At 42.0% G+C, this 20,452-nt stretch overlaps 1 protein-coding gene across 1 annotated transcript in view; it reads right to left on the bottom strand.

Moving 5' to 3' along the window:
- Positions 1-933: 933 nt before the first annotated feature.
- SNCA (synuclein alpha) overlaps positions 934-20,452 on the bottom strand; it is a 97,725-nt gene continuing 78,206 nt past the window's right edge. Inside the window, exon 7 of the mRNA XM_075849776.1 lies at positions 934-1,974. Within this exon, the coding sequence (XP_075705891.1) occupies positions 1,942-1,974 (33 nt within the window). The 3' untranslated portion in view covers positions 934-1,941. The remainder of the gene's footprint in view (positions 1,975-20,452) is intronic.

The raw sequence follows: 20,452 nt of genomic DNA, 5'->3' as shown, positions 1-20,452 counted from the left end.
TCCCCCTAGCTACGCCCCTGGTCACTGTAGTACCTATTTCCTAAGAGCAAATATCTACAACTAAAATTGCTTAAAAACATAACAAATCCTAAAAGGCAAAGAGCAAAGCTCTGAAAATTTTACTTTCCCTTTCCATCACCCCATTCATATTAGGAAATTAATCTAATACGGATGTAGCCAAGTTAATCTTGACTCTCATAACTTGCTGCATCATGATATCATACAACAAAATCGATTGAAAAAGTCAAGCTAAAGTTTCTTGCTACTGTGCTACTGTGTATTTAAAGAGGCTCTGTCACCAGATTATAAATGCCCTATCTCCTACATAATCTGATCGGTGCTGTAATCTAGATAATAACAGTGGTTTTTATTTTGAAAAACGATAATTCTTGATCAAGTTATGACCTATTTTAGATTTATGCTAATTAGTTTCTTAATAGACAACTGGGCATGTTTTTAAGTTTTTACAAACTGGGCATTGTAAAGAGAAGTGTTTGAAGCTGACCAATCAGTGTCATATACTTCTCTCCATTAATTTTTAGCAGTACTCGCAACAAAGCGTGGTCTCACGAGATCACGCTGTGCAGTCACATGCTTCCACATTAACTTTACCGAAGTGTCTTAGGAGTGAATAGACATCACCTCCAGCCGGGACGCGATGTCTATTCACACTCCTGACACTTCGGTAAAGTTTCTGTGAATGACAGCACACGTGATCTCGCGAGATCATGCTGTGTTGCGCGTACTGCTAAAAATGAATGGAGAGAAATGTATGACGCTGATTAGTCAGCATCATACACTTCTCTTTACAACGCCCAGTTGGTGAAAAAGTAAAAACACGCCCAGTTGTCTATTAAGAAACTAATTAGAATAAATTTAAAATTGTGCATAACTTGCTCAAAATGTATTGTTTTTCAAAATAAAAGCCACTGTTGTTATCTACATTACTGCGCCGATCACATTATGTAGGAGATAGGGCACTTATAATGTGGTGACAGAGCCTCTTTAATGCATTAAAAGTCAAGATAAAGATGGCTACACCTGTACATTTAAACTGAAGACACAGACATTAATTATCTCTTGGGGGACATCATAGGTTGCCATACAGCACTAGCTTTGACTAGAAGAGAAGGCTGGATGCATGAATAAATCATAGAGTATATGTAGAATTTTATATAAATATAATAAATTGTTGTGCTTTGTCTTTTAAATTATAGAACACAAATATACACTAAATTTCAGTCAAATCCAGTAAATATACAAAAGATTAAGCAATATCATTGATGCATTAAAAAGATATTACTCAAATACTGTATAATAAAGCATTTCCAGTAATGCATGCCCACAGACATTTGCGTTAAATCCACTATTTTAAAAAGGGAACTTAAACAGTTTATTTCCTTAAATAAACTATATTCTTAGTAAATGTAATCTAGGATTATCCAACATCATTGTTGAAGAAACATAAAGCATTGAAATACATGTTGAGTTTGTAAAACAGTTTGGTGCATAGATCATGCTTACAGTCAGAAATACTAGATACTTAGAAAAAGATCTCACAATGTTGAGTTACAGAAGACAGTAATAACATACGAAACATACAAAAGTTAGGAAAATAGAAACAATACGAAACTACTCGAAAACAAGCAATATTACAAGTAGAAAGTCTGACATTAATAGACACTTAGGTGTTTTTGTTTCTTTTTTTTTAATTAATTGAAGCCACAACATCCATAGCACAAAAGGGCCAGTCATTGTTGACCCTCGAGAGTGGAATTATCTAACCTGAAAGGAAATGAAGGCTAGTGACACTTTGTTTTGCTGATGGAAGACTTCCATTTACAGTTGAAAATAAAAGATAAAGAAAATCTAAGGACTCAGTACATTGGAATGTATTATGATCATTGAATATTCTATGTGTATGACACTTGCTCATAGTATTCATGCTTCAGGATCGTAATCTTGATATTCCTCCTACACAAAACACAATAACAGAGTATTAGAAAAGTGCCAACAATAGACCTTTTGTGCCTGCAAAAAAAAAAAAAAACTGCTCTCAATATATAGCAGTGAACTAAATTACAATTAAATGTCTGTCTATTGAGAAACAATGTGTTATTCATGTTTCGGATAGCACAGTTGGATATGAGAACGCCTTTGACTATTTAGTTAGTTTCAACTGTCATGATTATGTTCGAAGGAAAACATTAAAGGGGTTTTGCAGGACTTTGATTTTTCCTTAGGATAGGTAAGCAATAGCATATATAAATTTCAGGCGATGTGGCATCTTCATTGCTTCCCAGATAAAGCTCCGTACGTTCGGTAACGGCTGTACCTGGTATTGCAGCTCAGTCCCATTCACTTGCCATGACTTGTTGCTTGTTGGCATTTGACTTAGACCCCCACCTATCATTATAATCAAAAGGCCACTGTGCTAGTTTAGCACAGCAGCTCTCAATTTTTTTCTCTGCACATTAATACACTCAGCCACGCACTGAGCTGGGAGCTGCGGCACAACCCCCCACCTACCTTAATCTTATGGCATATCCTAGTGATATGACATAACATTATCAGATGAGAATACACCTTGGAAAGCTCCACATGTTTAAAAGTTGTCTGTGTATGCCTCCCATTTTGAATGGAGAATGCAAGAAGAAATTACTTTTTAAATGATTTTGGCAATAAATTGATGGAGCTGTGGAATAAACAGGAGTCTAATGGCTCCTGAATCAATACTAAAATATTTGTAATTTTGTTTAATTGATGTTTGTAATGATTTTATTATGTTTGATGTTTCTGTGTTTTCACAAGTTTATTTTGACAAAATTGTGTACGTGAGGTTAAAGATAGAATAATGTCATGATATGAACCACATTTATAATACCCTTAGTTTGCCTTTCTAGCTATTTTAAAATCTTGTCCGGTATTCAGGAGATCCAACATGTTCCTTTTTATCATTGTGAGACTGTTAAAAATCTAGTTATTGTTACTACACTGTCAGAGTTCAAAGTACCGAATTTTGGTTTCTAATGAGTTGAAAAAAAGTCCGAATGTAAACCACGTATGCAAAATAGTTGGGTGCCACATGGTACATGGCACTTAGCCTAAATGCAAATGTAAACATAGCCTCTCTGTCGGGGGTTCCATCCCTTTTGACAGCAAACATAGTGCAGCATCCAACCATGATGGAACACCAACAGACCCTATTGGAAGTCAATGGGGTCAGTTGGGTGCCGCTTGGATCCTTCGTACAGTGGATCCATCACAACATTATTGCTTCTATTATAAAAGGGTTCTCCCGAATCGCTTGTTAGGGTACGAACAGACACAGTGTAAACACTGCGGATTTTCTGCAATGGATTAATTGCGGAAAATCTGCAGCGTTTTACAGTAGCAGCAGTGTGGGTGAGTTTTCAACAAAATTCAGTCGGAAAAACGCACCGCAATGCGGTACAATTTTCCGGACGGCATTCCCTGCGGTGTTCAGGGCGGATATGCTGCGCAGCTTGACACAGTGTATCCGCACTGAATACGTTGTGTGTGTTCCTACCCTTAAAGTAACAGCAGGCTTGTGAAACTGGGGAGAAGCGGGATCCTGACCGAGTCCTCCCTGCACTCAATTGTATCCGCATCCTTAGGACACAGTTACAATTCAACAGTCTAATTGGCTGTCCCCTGTCACCCAATTTGGTGACTTTTTTGTTTCTGGGCATCATGTCGTATTTGCAGAGCCCCTGAGGTACCAGTACAGTGGAAACTCCTAAGAAGTGACTCCATTTGGGAAAATTACACCCCTTGAGGAATTAATCTAGGGGTATAGTGTGCATTTTGACCCCACAAGTTTTTTTCTGAATTGATTAGCATTGACCATCAGAAATGAAAAAATATTTTTTCTTCCAATAAGATGTAGTTTTGACTCAAAATTGTTTAATTTTACAAAGAATAAAGGAAAAAAAGCACCTCAACATTTATAAAGAAGTTTCTCCTGAATACGGAAATACCCCATATGTGGTCATAAACTGCTGTTTGGACACACAGCTGGGCTCAGAAGATAAGGAGCGCCATTTGGCTTTTGGAATGTAGATTCTGCTGTAGATTCACCCAACAGGTGTTTTTCAGAAATTAATATGTAGTGGATGATACAAGGTGAAAATTGCAATTTTTCCAACTTATATGCCATTTCACTGCACAATATGTTGTGACCAGCTTGAGCCACTGGAGAATCTTACCCCATAGATTGTTAAACTGGTTATCTCGAGTATACATGTGGATGTAAACTGCTGTTTGGGCACACTGTAGGGCTTAGAAGGGAAGGACCACCATTTGGAGCGTGGATTTTGATTTGTAGTAGCTTTGTTTAGCATTTTACTGGTATTTTAGTTTATAATGTGGGGGCATATGTAAACTGTGCGGAGTACATCAGGGTATAATAAGAGGGTATAATAATGGGGTAAATAATAAAATTATCCATAGATGTGTGGTACACTGTTAAGCAATCCGTTATGCACAGGCCAGTGTCGCACTGATAAACGGTATAGTTTCTTATCCCCCTTTTGTAACACTCTTCACCTATTTTGGACTATGTAGTTTGGGAAATTTTGCTGGTATAATACGGGTGCCTTCGCTTCCAGCAGAAGTGCTATGTCCCATCCCTTCTGGTTCTCAACTACTAGAGCCCTGAAACTGAAGGAATGTTACCATCCGGCCTTCACATAAGGATGTTTTTACATCACAGCATTAGTCATGCCATAACTTTTTAATTTTGTTTTTAGTTGATGGAGCTGTGTAAGAGCTTGTTTTTTTCGAGACAACCTGTAGATTTTATTTGTACCATTGGGGACACATCGATTTTTGATCACATTTTGTTTCATTTTGAAAGAGGAAATGACCAAAAACAAACAATTCTGGAATTGTTTTTTATTCGGCATTCACCATGCGCCATAACTTTATTCTGCTGGTCGATACGATTGCGGTGATACCAAATTTATAACGTTTTTTCATGTATTGCAGCCTTTGCACAATAAAAATCACTTTTTAAAAACAATCATTTGTTTTATGTGTCGCCATATTCTAAGACCCATAACTTTTTTATTTTTGCGTTGACAAAGATGTGTCAGGGCTTTTTTTTGGGCTGTCGTTTTGATTGGTACCATATAGGCGTAAATGTAACTTGTTGATCACTATTTATTCCATTTTTTGAGAGGAGATGTGACCTAAAAACAGCGATTCTGGTGTTGTTTTTCATAATTTTACTTACACCATTCGCCGTGCGGGATAAGTTACGTAATAGTTGGGGTCATTACTGGCGTGGCGATGTCAATTATGTATATTTTTTTAATTTATTTTCGTTTTTTCACATTTTAAAATACTTATAGTAAAACAGGCAATTTGGGGATTTTTAACTTGAAACTTTTTTTAATTTTTTCTACATTTTTATAAACTTTTTTAACTTTTCTTTTTTGTCCCACTAGAAGACATGAAGGTCTTCAACACTGATTGCTACACTAATACATTACACTACCTACGCAGTGCAATGTATTAGAGCTGTCAGTGTGACACTGTCAGCAAGCCAATTAGGACCTGTCAGAGGAGGGTCATAACAGGCTTCCGGACTTGGCATACCAGGAGGCCATTGTTAGGCCTACGGTTGCCATAGCAATCATTGTCAGCCCCGCAATTGCGTCGCAGGGGTGCCGATCGGCTAAAAACCCCTCAGATGCTGCGATCACTATTGAGCGCGGAATCTGAGAGGTTAATCAACCGGATCAGAGGCTAGCTCCAGTCCTGGCCATTATAGCAGGATGTCAGCTGTAATATACTGAGCCCGCACCATCTTCTGAGCCCACACCATCACCGCGACGTAACTGTACGTGGTTTGTGGGAACCACTTTTCCAACTGTGCTGTATATATATGGTACATGTCGGGAAGGGTTTAAAGTAGCAATATTTTTTTCCAACGCGTTGCACTAAGGACAATCCATGCGTATATCTTTATTAGAATAAAAAATTCTACTTCCTGTATTTACACAAGTCTCACCACGTTGCATTATGACTTGACTTTCATTTATAATAGCCATACACACAAATCTCTGTATCTGGTAATTAAAATGTGTGTTATCTGATGTCTTTTTATTGTGGACAAAAACAAACTGTAGATAAATATTATTTCCTTTTGTATCAAAGCCTCCTAGACCTCAAAGCTATATATAACGTGTAGAAATCAGTAAAACTATGGACGTGTGTGTGTATATGTACTGTATATGCAGAATAACCCAACAAGGACACAAACATCTTTGGCCTCAAGGACAAAACATATTTTTTTTCTTTTTCTATTTTAGGATTCGAGATCGTATAAGTTTTTTTTTGGTTTCATTATTATTTAAACTTTATTATTTCAATTTTGGAGGTGCAAGTGAAAAAGTCCATTGAGTCTGCCATGTTTTATTTTGTATACGATGGTCATGGGGATACCAAATATGTGGGGGTTATTTTATGTTATATTGTTTTTATTAAAATATATTTGAAACTAAATATTTACACATTGAGGCAAATTTTTTACTATTGTCTTAAACTTTGGCTTCGTTCACATCTGTGTTGGGGTCCCGTTCTGACATTCCGTCGGAGGTTTCTTTCAGAACGGGACCCTGAGCAGATGCAAACTGACACCGACGGAAACCAGAGGTTTCCATTTCCATCGCCATTGATTTCAATGGTGACGGATCCGGTGCCCATGGTTCCCCTTTGTGTCTGTAGTGCACCATTTTACCAGAAGCTATAATGACGGGTCCGGTGCACAACAGACACAAAAACGGGAACCATGGGCACCAGATCCGTCACCATTGAAATCAATAGTGATGGAAACGGAAACCTCTGGTTTCCGTCAGTGTCAGTTTGTGTCTGCTCAGGGTCCCGTTCTAACGGAAATCTCAGACGGAACGTCAGAACGGGACCCCAACGCAGATGTGAACGAAGCCTTAGACAGCTTAAAATTAGACCAGACAGGCAGAAGATGCACCAAATTTATTACAGTGGTTCATGCTGGATGATAAATTTGGCACATCTTGCTAGACAGCTTAGACACTTTTTTCTTCCATATGCCACCTCTTGGTTTCTTACTTAGGACTGAAATCTTGGCACATTTTAAGCCACACACCCTTTTCTAGACACTTTTAAAACTGTCTAGTGTCAAGGCATTTACACGTTTTGTAAAGCGCTAATTAGATCAGAATTCCTGCGCATGTAGCTTAGTAAATTTAGTCCCATGTAAGGACTTCAACTTTCTACTTTAATTTACATATAGCACTTACAATTGTAGTACTTTAAGGCTATATTAAGACCAGTATGCATCAAAGTTCCATTCTCACCAAATGCTGATTCCTTCTGCCCTATCTCTCTCTCAGGGGCGTAACTAGGAAAGACTGGGCCCCATAGCAAACTTTTGACTGGGGCCCCCCCTCTGCTGGGTATCACACAACCCCCCCCCCCCTTGTAGATAGTGCCTCCCTATAGATTCCACCACATAGCGCCCCCTATAGATAGCACCATACACAGCCCCCTGCAGATAACGCCATACAGCCCCCCTGTAGATAACGCCATACAGTCCCCCCTGTAGAGAACGCCATACAGCCCCCCCTGTAGATAACGCCATACAGAACCCCTCTGTAGATAACGCCATATAGCCCCCCCCCCCCCAAAAAAAAACGTCCTATAGTTTGTCCTACAAAAGACATGCATCCCCTATCCACAGGATAGGGGATACATGTGTGATCGCTGGCAGTGATAAGGAGAACGGGAGACCGAAAGTCCCCCGAAGTTCTCCATGACTAACCTCGGACTTCCGGCGTCTGCGCAGTTCAATAAAAATGAAAGGAGCGCTAGTCACGCATGCGCACAAGCGCAACCGGCGCTCCATACATTTCTACGGAGCTGCCGACACAGACCCCGGAAGTCCAAGGTTTGTCATGGAGAACTTAGGGGGGACTTTCGGTCCCCCGTTCTCCTCATCGCTGCCAGCGATCACACATGTATCCCCTATCCTGTGGATAGGGGATACATGTCTTTATGTAGGAACAACCCCTTCAGTGGCGTCGCGCTGTAGCAGCCATAGCGGCTGCTAGCGGAGCCTACGGCCATGGGAGGGGGCCGTGCCGGCGGGTGGCACGGGCCCCCTCATGCTGCAGGCCCCGTAGAAGTCGCTACGGCTGCTATAGCGGTAGTTACGCCACTTCGTATAGGTTTGTACGGCGTAAAACTACAGCTCCCAGCATGGCCGGAACAATGGTAAGGATATGCTGGGAGATGCGGTTTCACAAAAAAAATCCTATCACCATCATCTCGCTGCAGATCATACAGTGACTACAATACTGATTAGAGGCAGAATAAACATTTACATTAAGTGACTCACCGGTGACGTCTCAGATTCTAGTTCTTTTCTTCTCCCTCCGGTTCAGACATCTATGATGGATTTCTCCCGGCCATGACCCATTTCTGCAGTTTTCCGTTTAGATGTCTTCAGCTTCTCACTTTTAACCCCTTCCCGACATTTGCCGTACATGTACGTCATGGAAAGTACTGACTTCCCGCATCTTGCCGTACATGTACGTCAAATGTTTGGGACCGGCTCAGAAGCTGAGCCGGTCCCATCATCACCGGATCTCAGCTGTATCTTACAGCTGACATCCGACTGTAACGGCGGGGACCGAAATTAGCTTCGATCCCCGCCATTAACCCCTTAAGTGCAGCGCTCAAACGCGATCGCTGCACTTAAGGTGTTTGCAGCTCATCGGAACCCCAGTAATGAAATTGCCGGGGTTCCGGTGGCTGCAATGGCAACCGGAGGCCTAATACTGGCCTCCCGGTCTGCCTAGCACCGAAGCCGGTCAAGATCCGCCCGGCGGCGGAGCCTGATCGGCTTCCGTAGCTGTCGGCAAGATGGCGCCGGGTCAGGAGCTGATCCGGCGTCATCAGCGGTGGAAGTCAGCTGTACTGTACAGCTGACATCCACCTGTAACGGCAGGAACCGGAGCTAGCTCCGATCCCTGCCATTAACCCCTTCGATGCAGCAATCGAAAGCGATTGCTGCATCGTAGCGGTTACTAGCAGATCGCCAGCCCTGACAGGCAATCGGGACTGGCGACTGCTGTTATGGCAACAGGAGACACAATGGTCTCCTGCTCTGCCATTACGGAAGCCGATTTAGGCCCCGCCGGGAGGCGAAGCCTAATCGGCTTGCTGTCAGTGAATGACTGACAGATCTAATACATTGCACTACATAGGTAGTGCAATGTATTAGAAAAAAAAAAATCTGACCGTTGGAACTTCAAGTCCCCTAGTGGGACTTGAGAAAAAGTGTAAAAAAAGTATAAAAAAGTGTAAAAAAAAGTGCACAAAATAAAAGTTTGAAAACAGTAAAAGTTTCAAGTAATCAAATAAAACACAATCCACCTTTTACTCTTATCAAGTCCTTTATTATTGAAAAATAATAATAAACCATATGTATTTGGTATCGCCACGACCGTAACGACCGGAGGTATCAAAATATTATATTATTTATTGCACGCGGTGAACAGCGTAAAAAAAACCGTAAAAAACGTTACCAGAGTTTCTGTTTTTTGGTCACTTTGCCCTACAAATATTAGAATAAAAAGTGATCAAAAAGTCGCACGTATCCAAAAATGGTACCTATAAAAACTATAGCTCGTCCCGCAAAAAACAAGCCCTCATACACCTCCGTCGACAAAAAAATTAAAAAGTTATGGTTCTCACAACTTGGCGACAGAAAAAATACATTCTTTTTACAAAAGTAATTTTATTGTGCAAAAAAGTTGTAAAACATGAAAAAGTTCTATAAATTAGGTATCGCCGGAATCGTACTGACCCGCAGAATAAAGTTAACATGTAATTTATAACGCATGGTGAACGCTGTATAAAAAAAAACCGAAAAAAGCTATGCCAGAATTGCGTTTTTTTGTTTACCTGGCATCCCAAAAAATAGGATAAAAGGTGATCAAAAAGTCGCATGTACCCCAAAATGGTACCAATAATAACTACAGCTCATCCCGCAACAAACCAGCCCTCATACCGCTACGTCTATGAAAAATAAAATTAGTTATGGCTCCAATAAGTCAGGAAATAAAAAAATATGCAGTTGTGCCCGAGGGGAACATTTCTTCTGTTTGAAGAGGCGATTTTTCAAGGACCTAAAATTAGGGAACCAGGAAAGGGAGGGCCCAAACATATCCGCTGGAAGCGACGGTGCCCGTATTATACCAGGACAACACTTTCCCAGCAAAATTCCCCAAACTACAAAGGCGCGGAGTGTGGACCAAAAGGGGGATAAGAAATGACACCATTTATCAGTGCGACACCGGCCTGTGCAGAAAGGATTGCTTCACAGCGTAACACACATCTATGGATTATTTTATTGTTTTTTTTTACCCCGTTATTATACCACCTGACTATGCCCCTTATATACTCCGCTCGGCTTACATATGCCCTACATTATAAACGGAAACACCAGTAAGACTCCAAACAAAACTACTACCAAGCAAAATCCACGCTCCAAAAGCCAAATGGCATTTCCTCCCATCTGAACCCTACAGCGTGCCCAAACAGCAGTTTCCTTCCACATATATGGCATCGTCATACCCGGGAGAACCCTTTTAGCAATTTTTGGGGTGTGTGTCTCCAGTGGCATATGCTGGGCACGACATATTTGCCACTGAATGGCATATCTAGGGAAAAATATAAATTTTTAATTTGCACCATCCACAGCGCATTCATTTATGGAAAAGATCTGTGGGGTGAAAATGCTCACTACACCCCTTAATAAATGCCTTGAGGGGTGCAGTTTCCATAGTGGGGTCACTTCCCAGGGGTTTATTTTTATTATTTCACATCTGAGCCTCTGCAGTTGTGAACCAATACTTTGTAAATCGCCAAATTAGGCCTCAATTTTACATGGTACGCTTTCACTCCTGAGCCTGGTCGACTGTCCAGGCAAGAGATTAGGGCCACATGTAGGGTGTTTCTAAAACCAGGAAACCCAGCATAATAATTAGAGAGCTGTCTCGTTATGGTGGCACAAGCTGGGCACCACATATTGTCCACATATCTGTGGAAAAAATCCCATTTTCACTCTGCAACATCGAGTTCACACTAATTTCTACAAAACACCTGCAGGGTTAACATGCTCACTACACCCCTAGGTAAAAGCATTGAGGGGTGTAGTTTCCAAAATGGGGTCACTTCTGGGGGGTTTCCACTGTTTTGGGCCCACAGGCGCCCAGAAACCAATCCAGAAACATCTGCACTCCAAATGGCGGTCCTTCCCTTCTGAGCCCTGCCGTGTGCCCAAACAGCAGTTTATGACCACATATGGGGTATTGCCGTACTCGGTAGAAATTGCTTTACAAATGTTGGGTTCTTTTTTTTCCTTTATTTGTTGCGAAAATGAAAAAATTTGCGCTAAAGCTACGTCTTATTGAAGAAAAAGGATTGTTTTTATTTTCACTGCCCAATTCTAATAAATTCTATGAAACATCTGTGGGGTCAAAATGCTCACTACGCCCCTAGATGAATTCCTCAAGAGGTGTAGTTTCCTAAATGGTGTCACTTTTTGGGCGTTTTCATTGTTTTTTCCCCTCAGGGGCTTTGCAAATGTGACATGGCCGCCGCAAACCATTCCTGCTCAATGTGATCTCCAAAAGCCAAATAGCGCTCTTTCCCTTCTAAGCCAAGCCGTGTCTCCAAACAGCCGTTTATTACCACATGTGGGGCATTGTTTTACTCGGGAGAAATTGCTTTACAAATTTTGTGGTGCTTTTTCTCCTTCAGTCCTTGTGGAAATGAGTAAAAATAAGCTAAACCTACATTTTCTTTGAAAAAATTTAGATTGTCATTTTCAGGGCCTACTTCCAATAATTTCTGCAAAAAACATGTGGGGTCAAAAAGCTCACTATACCCCTAGATAATTTCCTCAATGGGTGTAGTCTCCAAAATGGGGTCACTTGTGGGGGGTTTCCACTGTTTTGTCTCCTCAGGGACTTCGTAAATGTGACCTGGCCTCCGCAAACCATTCCTGCTAAACTTGAGCTCCAAAAGCCAAATAGCGCTCTTTCCCTTCTCAGCCCTGCCGTGTCTCCAAACAACCGTTTATTACCACATGTGGGGCATTGTTTTACTCGGGAGAGATTGGTTTACAAATTTTTACGGTGCTTTTTCTCCTTCAGTCCTTGTGGAAATGAGAAAAAATTAGCTAAACCTACATTTTCTTTGAAAAAATTTAGATTGTCATTTTCAGGGCCTATTTCCAATAATTTATGCAAAAAACCTGTTGGGTCAAAACGCTCACTATACCCCTAGATAATTTCCTCAATGGGCGTAGTTTCCGAAATGGGGTCACTTGTGGGGGGTTTCCACTGTTTTGTCCCCTCAGGGGCTTTGTAAATGTGACATGGCCTCCACAAACCATTCCTGCTAAACTTGAGCTCCAAAAGCCAAATAGCGCTCTTTCCCTTCTCAGCCTCGCCGTGTCTCCAAACAACCGGTTATTACCACATGTGGGGTATTGTTTTACTCGGGAGAGATTGGTTTACAAATTTTACGGTGCTTTTTCTCCTTTAGTCTTTGTGAAAATGAGAAAAAAAATCGCTAAACCTACATTTTCTTTGAAGAAATGTTGATTTTAATTTTCACGGCCTACTTCTAATAATTTCTGTAAAAAAGCTGTGCGGTCAAAATGCTCACTGTACCCCTAGATAATTTCCTTGAGGTGTGTAGTTTCCCAGATGGGGTCACTTTTGGGGGATTTTGACTGTTTTGGCACCGCAAGAGCCCTTCAAACCTGACATGGTGCCTAAAATTTATTCTAACAAAAATAAGGCCCCAAAATCCACCAGGTGCTCCTTTGCTTCTGAGGCCGGTGCTTCAGTCCAGTAGCACGCTACGGCCACATGTGGGATATTTCCTAAAACTGCAGAAACTGGGCAACAAATATTGAGTTGCATTTCTCTGGTAAAACCTTCTGTGTTATAAAAAAAATTGTACTAAAAATTTATTTCTGCAAAAAAATATGAAATTTGTAAAATTCACCTCTACATTGCTTTAATTCCTGTGACATGTGTAAAGGGTTAAGACATTTTCTAAATGCTGTTTTGAATACTTTGAGGGGTGAAGTTTTTAAAATGGGGTGACTTTTTGGGGGTTTCTAATATATAAGGCCCTCAAAGCCACTTCACAACTGAACTGGCCCCTGTAAAAATGGCCTTTTGAAATTTTCTTGAAAATGTGAGAAATTGCTGCTAAAGTTCTAAGCCTTGTGAGGTCATAGAAAAATAAAAGGATGTTCAAAAAACGATGCCAATCTAAAGTAGACATATGGGTGATGTTAATTAGAAACAATTTTGTGTGGTATAACTGCCTGTCTTACAAGCAGATACATTTAAATTGAGAAAAATGCTAATTTTTGCAATTTTTCGCTAAATTTTGGTGTTTTTCACAATTAAATGCTGAACATATCGAGCAAATTTTGCCAGTAACATAAAGTCCAATGTGTCACGAGAAAACAATCTCAGAATCGCTTGGATAGGTGAAAGCATTCCGGAGTTATTACCACATAAAGTGACAGATGTCAGATTTGAAAAATGAGGCTCGGTCAGGAAGGTCAAAAGTGGCTAAAGAGGGAAGGGGTTAAAACATTTCTGCACCTGTAAACAAAGTTACAATTCTCAACACCTCTAAATATAACTGTCACACACACACACACACACACACACACACACACACACACACACACACACACACACACCGTGCCCCCTGTAGATAGTGCCCCCTGTAGATAGTGACCTACATAGAAGCCCCTGTAGATAGTGCCCACATATGGACTCCAGAGCTGCAAGGCAATAGTGCTAACCACTGAGCCACCGTGCTGCCCTACATATAGCTTCCCCTATAGTTAGTGCTCCACGTATAGCCCACGTCTGTATATAGTGTCTCACATATAGCTCCCCCTGTATATAGTGTCCCACATATAGCCCACCCCTGTAGACTGTGCACTACATATAGCCACCCTGTTGCTAGTGCCCCACAGGTAACCCACCCCTGTATATAGTGGCCCACATATAGACCCCCCTGTATATAGTGGCCCACATATAGACCCCCCTGTATATAGTGGCCCACATATGGACCCCCCTGTATATAGTGGCCAACATATAGAGCCCCCTGTATATAATGGCCCACGTATAGAGCCCCCTGTATATAATGGCTCTATACGTGGCCCCACATATACATGGCCCCACATCTAGACCCCCCCTGTAGCTACTGCCCCACACATAGACCCCCTATATATAATAGCCCACATAAAGATGACCCCCCCCCCCACTATAGATAATGCCATTCACATTTTTATGAGGGAAAAAAAACAAAAACTTGCCATACTCACATTCTCCGGTTCCCACGCTGTTCACTGGCGATGCAGACATGCTCTCTTCTGAGCATGTCTGCAGGAGCTGAACGAGCGTCCTCCAATGACGCTGATTGGCGGGGCAGAATGACTTGCCCCGCCAATCAGCACCTTCCAAGCATGGAAGCGGCGCGATGATGTCATCGCGCCGCTAGCCAATCAGTGTCATTGTAAGGCACTGGATGGTCAGGCACGGAACATGCCCGGCCATTCAGTGCTAATACATGTATTTGGCTGCCGCTAGCACTGGGGCCCCCTCCGGTGCTAGCGACACCTACAGGCATGAGAGGGCCTGTGTAAGGCTCGGCGTCGCGGGCCCCACAGTAGCGACGCTACCGCTGTAGTAGCCATAACGGCTGCTAGCGGCGCCACCGGGCCCCCTCAAGTCCCGGGCCCCGTAGCAGCCGCTACTGCTGCTACCGCGGTAGTTACGCCACTGCTCTCTCTGTTAAATACGGATTATAAGATTCTGACCAAGGTTCTGGCCGGCAGACTTTATTTATAAAAGATATAAAAGGCTCAGACCAGGTGGGCTTCATGTCTGGCAAGTTTGCTGCCTATAATATTAGGAGAGTCTTTCTGAGTTTGCAGAATCTACAACGAGGTGGAGAAGACTTGGTGCCGTGTCGAGGTGGAGAAGACTTGGTGCCGTGTCAAGTAGGAATATATTTGGGCAGTACTGGGAAGATTTAGCTTAGGGGAGGGTTTTATTTACTAAAGTAGTTGTACAATGGAGCCTGTACAAGGCTGAGTATTAATTGTAACATATCTCCTCTATTTGTTCTTCACAGGGGCACACAGCAGGGGTGCCGACTATCACCCATGCTGTTTGCCCTTGCAATAGAACCACTGGCACAAATTATTAGAGCAAGAAAATATGTAATGGGATAGAAAATAGATAACCAAGAAACTAAGATCTTGCTCTACACCAATAATCTGATACTCTTTCTGAGGGAGACTAATAAACTAGTTCCGAAGATTATAAGAATTATAGAGACTCATGGGAAACATGCAGGCATACAAATTTATTGGACAAAATCAGCTTTATTGCTAATAGAAGTAGAGGGAGCTAACTTAAATATACAGACTAATAAAGTGCATTTGGAAAGTCTTCAGACCCTTTCACTTTTTTCACATTTTGTTATGTTGAGGCCTTGTGCTAAAATAAAATAAAAAGTAAAGTTTTTCCCCACCATTCTGCCGTCAATACCCCATAATGACAAAGGGAAAACAGAATTTTAGATTTTTTTTCAAAATTTATTACAAATTTAAATTTTGCATGGAAATAAGTATTCAGACCCTTTGATATGACACTTGAAATTTAGCTCCGGGGGCCTCCCATTTCTCTATATCATCTTTGAAATGTTTCCACAACCTGATTGGAGTCCACCTGTGGTTAATTAATTTGATTGGACATTATTTGGAAAGACACACCCCTGTCTATATAAGGTATCACAGCTGGCAATACATTTCAGAGCAAAAACCAAGCCATGAAGAGGAAATAACTGCCTCTAGAGCTCAGAAACAGGATTGTGTGGAAGCACAGATCTGGAGAAAGGTACAAGAAAATTTCTGCTGCACTGAAAGTTCCCAAGAGCACACTGGCCTCCATAATTCTTAAATGGAAGAAGTTTATAACCAAGACTCTTCCTAGAACTGGCCGCCCCACCAAACTAAGTAATCCGGGTGAAAAGGGATGACCAAGAACCCAATGGTCACTCTGGTTGAGCTCCAAAGATCCTGTGTGAAGATGGGAGAAACTTCCAGAAGGTCAACCATCACTGCAGCACTCCATCAATCTGGCCTTTATGGCAGAGTGGCCAGAAAGTCGCATCTCTTCAGTAAAAGACACATGAAAGCAAACCTGGAGTTTGCAAAAAAGCACCTAAAGGACTCTCAGACTGTGAGGAACAAGATTATGTCGTCTGATGAAACCAAGATTGAACTTTTTGGCCTTCTAAGCGTCATGTCTGGAGGAAACCAGGCACTGCTCATCACCTGTCCAATACCATCCCTACAGTGAAGCATGTTGGCGGTAGCATCATGCTGTGGGTGTGTTTTTCAGCGGCTTGGACCGGGAGACTGGTTAGGGTTGAGGGAAAGATGAATGGAGCAAATTACAGAGATATTCTTAATGATAACCTGGTCCAGAGTACTCCGGACCTCAGACTGAGCTGAATGTTCAACTTCCAACAAGACAATGACCCTAAGCACAACATCAAGACAACACAGAAGTGGCTTAGGGACAACTCTGTGAATATCCTTAAGTGGCCCAGCCAGAGTCCTGACTTGAACCTAATTAAACTCTCTGGAGAGGCTTGAAAATTTCTGTCCACCGACGATCCCTATCCAACCTGAAAGAACTTGAGAGGATCTGCAGAGAAGAATGGCAAAAAATCCCCAAATCCAAGCGTGCAAACCTTGTGACATCATATCGAAGAAGACTGGATGCTATTATCACTGCCAAAGGTGCTTCAACCAAGCACTTAGTAAAGGGTTTGAATACTTATGTCAATGCAATATTTTCGTTTTTCTTTTACAATAAATTAGGAAAGATCACTAACATTCTGTTTTCACTTTGTCATTATGGGGTATTGAGTGCAGGATGATGGGGAAAAACTTTTAATTTTAACACAAGGCCTCAACATAACAAAAGAGTAAAAAATGTAAAGGGTCTGAAGACTTTCCAATTGCATTGTATACTAATTGCGGACCAGTTTAAATATCTGGGAATAAATATTCCAGAAAAGGCTGAAGACGGCTCATATAGAACAACTCTGTGAGCCATCTTCAGCTCGATGATGAGCGCACAGTTGAGCGCATCTGCACCTTTATTTCAACAACGGTAGGGGTCCCAGTATCCGGACCACCATTGAGCCAAACTTTTGATATGTCTATTTGTGTTTATGATGAGACTCTACAACGGGCTAGGTTTTGCAATGATTGTGGGGTTAAAATATAATGGATTATATCAAGTCTCAAAGATATACATGGGGGTATTAATAGTGGGGTTAAATTTATAATACACTGGTTTTATAATAATGTGTTTAAAGAGGATCTGTCACTAGTCTTGTAATTCCCAATCTCCTAACTAATGTAATAAGCGCTGTCTCGCTGATAATTCCACAGCACTCATCCTCGAAGACAGTTTCTGGATGAGACAATCAATGCTAGGACCGTCTTTCTGGATGAGCACTGAGGCGAAGTGTTAGGGTATGTTCACACGGAGTGTTTTCAGCCATTTTTCGGGCTGTAAACGACCTGAAAAACGGCTGAAAAATCGGCCCATTGATTTCAATGGGGAAAACGGTGTTTTGTTCCGACGGGCCATTTTTTTTGCTGCCGTTTTTCTAAAGACTCTATAGAAAAACAGCTCCAAAAATGGGCATAAAAAACGCTGCGAAAAACGTGAGTGGCTTAAAAAACGTTTTTGTGTTTGTGTGTGCACATACCCTCAAAGGGCATGAAGGCAGAAGTCTAAACACAGCGTAATCTTGTGATTGAAGCTGAGATCACGCTGCGCAGGGAAGGGGAGAAGCTGTATAATGCTGATTGGACAGCGTCATACAGACAACGTAAACACAGCCCAAAAAGAAAGAGCAGCGTTACCGCCCCTTTGGCTTTGCATATTTAGAAAAAAGCTCAGAACTTTTAAAATAATAAACATTTTTGGAAAGAATTTTCACTGGAATTATCAGCGAGACAGCGCCAATTAGATTAGTTAGGAGATTGGGCATTACTAAACTAGTGACAGATCCTCTTTAAATTCTTTGAGGAGATTAAACGAGAATATGTGGCGTCAGAGAAACACTTTTTATAGTACACACAAGTGGTTATCCGGTATGTAATTTTTTTTTAATAGGGGCTGAATATAAAATAAATCAACCAAAAAAGCAATACTTACCTATCCTTGCCCCCGATGATCCAGCGCTGTCACTCCGGTGGCACTCACTTTAGTTGCTTACATGCATGTAGCATGTGACTACTGCAGCCAATCAGAGGGCTCAGTGGAGCTCAGCTGCTATATGTTGTATTTCTAGTATTACAGAAATACGATTTGTCACCACAGAACCCTGCTAAGCCCTCTGATTGGCTGCAGCGGTTACATGCTACATGCCTGTAAATGACCACCGGGAGTGCCATTGGAGCCTCAGCACTGGATCGCTGGGGGCAAGGATAGGCAAGCATTGTTTTTTTGGTTTATTTATTTCATTTGCAGACCCTACTAAAAAAAAAAACACTTCCCGGACAGCTCCTTTAATACACTGTGTAACTAGAATAAAGGTGTTGGCAAAAGTATACTTTATCTTAAATTATAGTGATACAGAAGACAAGGGGGGGAAGAATTTCAATATGTGGAGTAATGTGGTCGATACACTAAATAAGGATAAGTGAATCAATGTGTTAAAAATGTTCCCATGAACCACTAGAAATAATGTATTTAGAATTTTGCAGCTATTTATAATACATGATGCGTACTATACACCAAAAAAGCTGAAATGTTTCAATCCAGGTAATGAATACCCTTCTCCAAGATGTGCAAATCTAAATGTGGACTTGGTCTATATGCTACGGCGCTGCCCCAAACTCCATGTCTATTCGGAAAAAATTATAGCCGAGATGGATAGAAATAGTAAAATACGAATTCCATTGGATGAAGTAAATAGTATTCTGGGAGCCAATATGGGAATAAAAGGTAGACAAGAGGCTGTATCTACAGACTTAGGCCTCATTTACACGAGCGTATTATACGCGCGTGCGACGCGCGTGCTTTTCACGCGTGTCGTACGCACCTATAATAGTCTATGGGGCTGTTTAGACGATGCGTGAATTTTGCGCTGCGTGAGTGCGTTGCGTAAAACTCACGACATGTTCTATATTCTTGCGTTTTTCACGCAACACGCACCCATTGACTTCAATGGGTGCGTGAAAACAACGCATGCCACACGGACGGTCCTGCGTTGCATGCGCGAAAATCACGCAAGAGCTGTCAAAAGGATGAATGTAAACAGAAAAGCACCACGTGCTTTTCTGGTTACAAACATCCAAACGGAGTGTCAAATTAGAGATGAGCGCACCGAACTTCACCGGGTTCGGCCGAACTCGTTTTGACCGAACCCGGCAAAAAATGTTCGGGTACGCGACGTCAGGAGACAGTCACTGCCCACGGTGCTCAAAGACTTAAACTGTTTCAGCACCCTGGACAGTGACTTTCGATCACAATATACATATACGTGTAAAAAAAAACAGAAGTTCGGACTTACCGATAAGTCCCGGCTCCTTCCTCCAGTCCGACCTCCCGGGATGACAATTAAGGCCAAGTGACAGCTGCAGCCAATCACAGGCCAAGCACAGGCTGCAGCCAATCACAGGCTGCAGCGGTCTCATGGCCTGCCGCGTCATCCTGGGAGGTGGGGCCGGATGACAAGAGAGGGACGCGTCACCAAGGCAACGGCCGGGAGACCGGACTGGAGGAAGCAGGCAGTTCATGGTAAGTTTGAAAGTCTTTTTTTATTCACAGGTTGGTGTATATTGTGATCGGCAGTCACTGTCGAGGGTGCTGAAAGAGTTCCTGCCGATCAGTTAGCTCTTTCAGCACCTTGGACAGTGACGGGCGTTGACTAGCCTCATCTCTATGATGGCGGCTGCGCGAAAATCACGCAGCCGCGCATCATACACGGATGACACACGGAGCTGTCAATTGCCTTTTGCGCACGCAAAACGCAGCGTTTTTTTGCGCGCGCAAAACGCACACGCTCGTGTAAATGAGGCCTTAGGCCTCATTTACACGAACGTAATATACGCGCGTGCGACGCGCGTGCTTTGCACGCATGTCGTACGCACCTATATTAGTCAATGGGGCAGTTTAGACGATGCGTGAATTGCGCTCAGCGCGTGTGCGCAGAAAAAAACTCACGACATGTTCTATAATCGTGCGTTTTTCGCGCACTCACGCACCCATTGAAGTCAATGGGTGCGTGAAAACCACGC

Source organism: Rhinoderma darwinii, chromosome 1 (genome assembly GCF_050947455.1).
Source record: "Rhinoderma darwinii isolate aRhiDar2 chromosome 1, aRhiDar2.hap1, whole genome shotgun sequence".
NCBI lineage: Eukaryota > Metazoa > Chordata > Amphibia > Anura > Rhinodermatidae > Rhinoderma > Rhinoderma darwinii.
The sequence above is the reverse complement of the archived record's forward strand: the minus strand, read 5'-3'. Positions and strand labels throughout refer to the sequence as shown.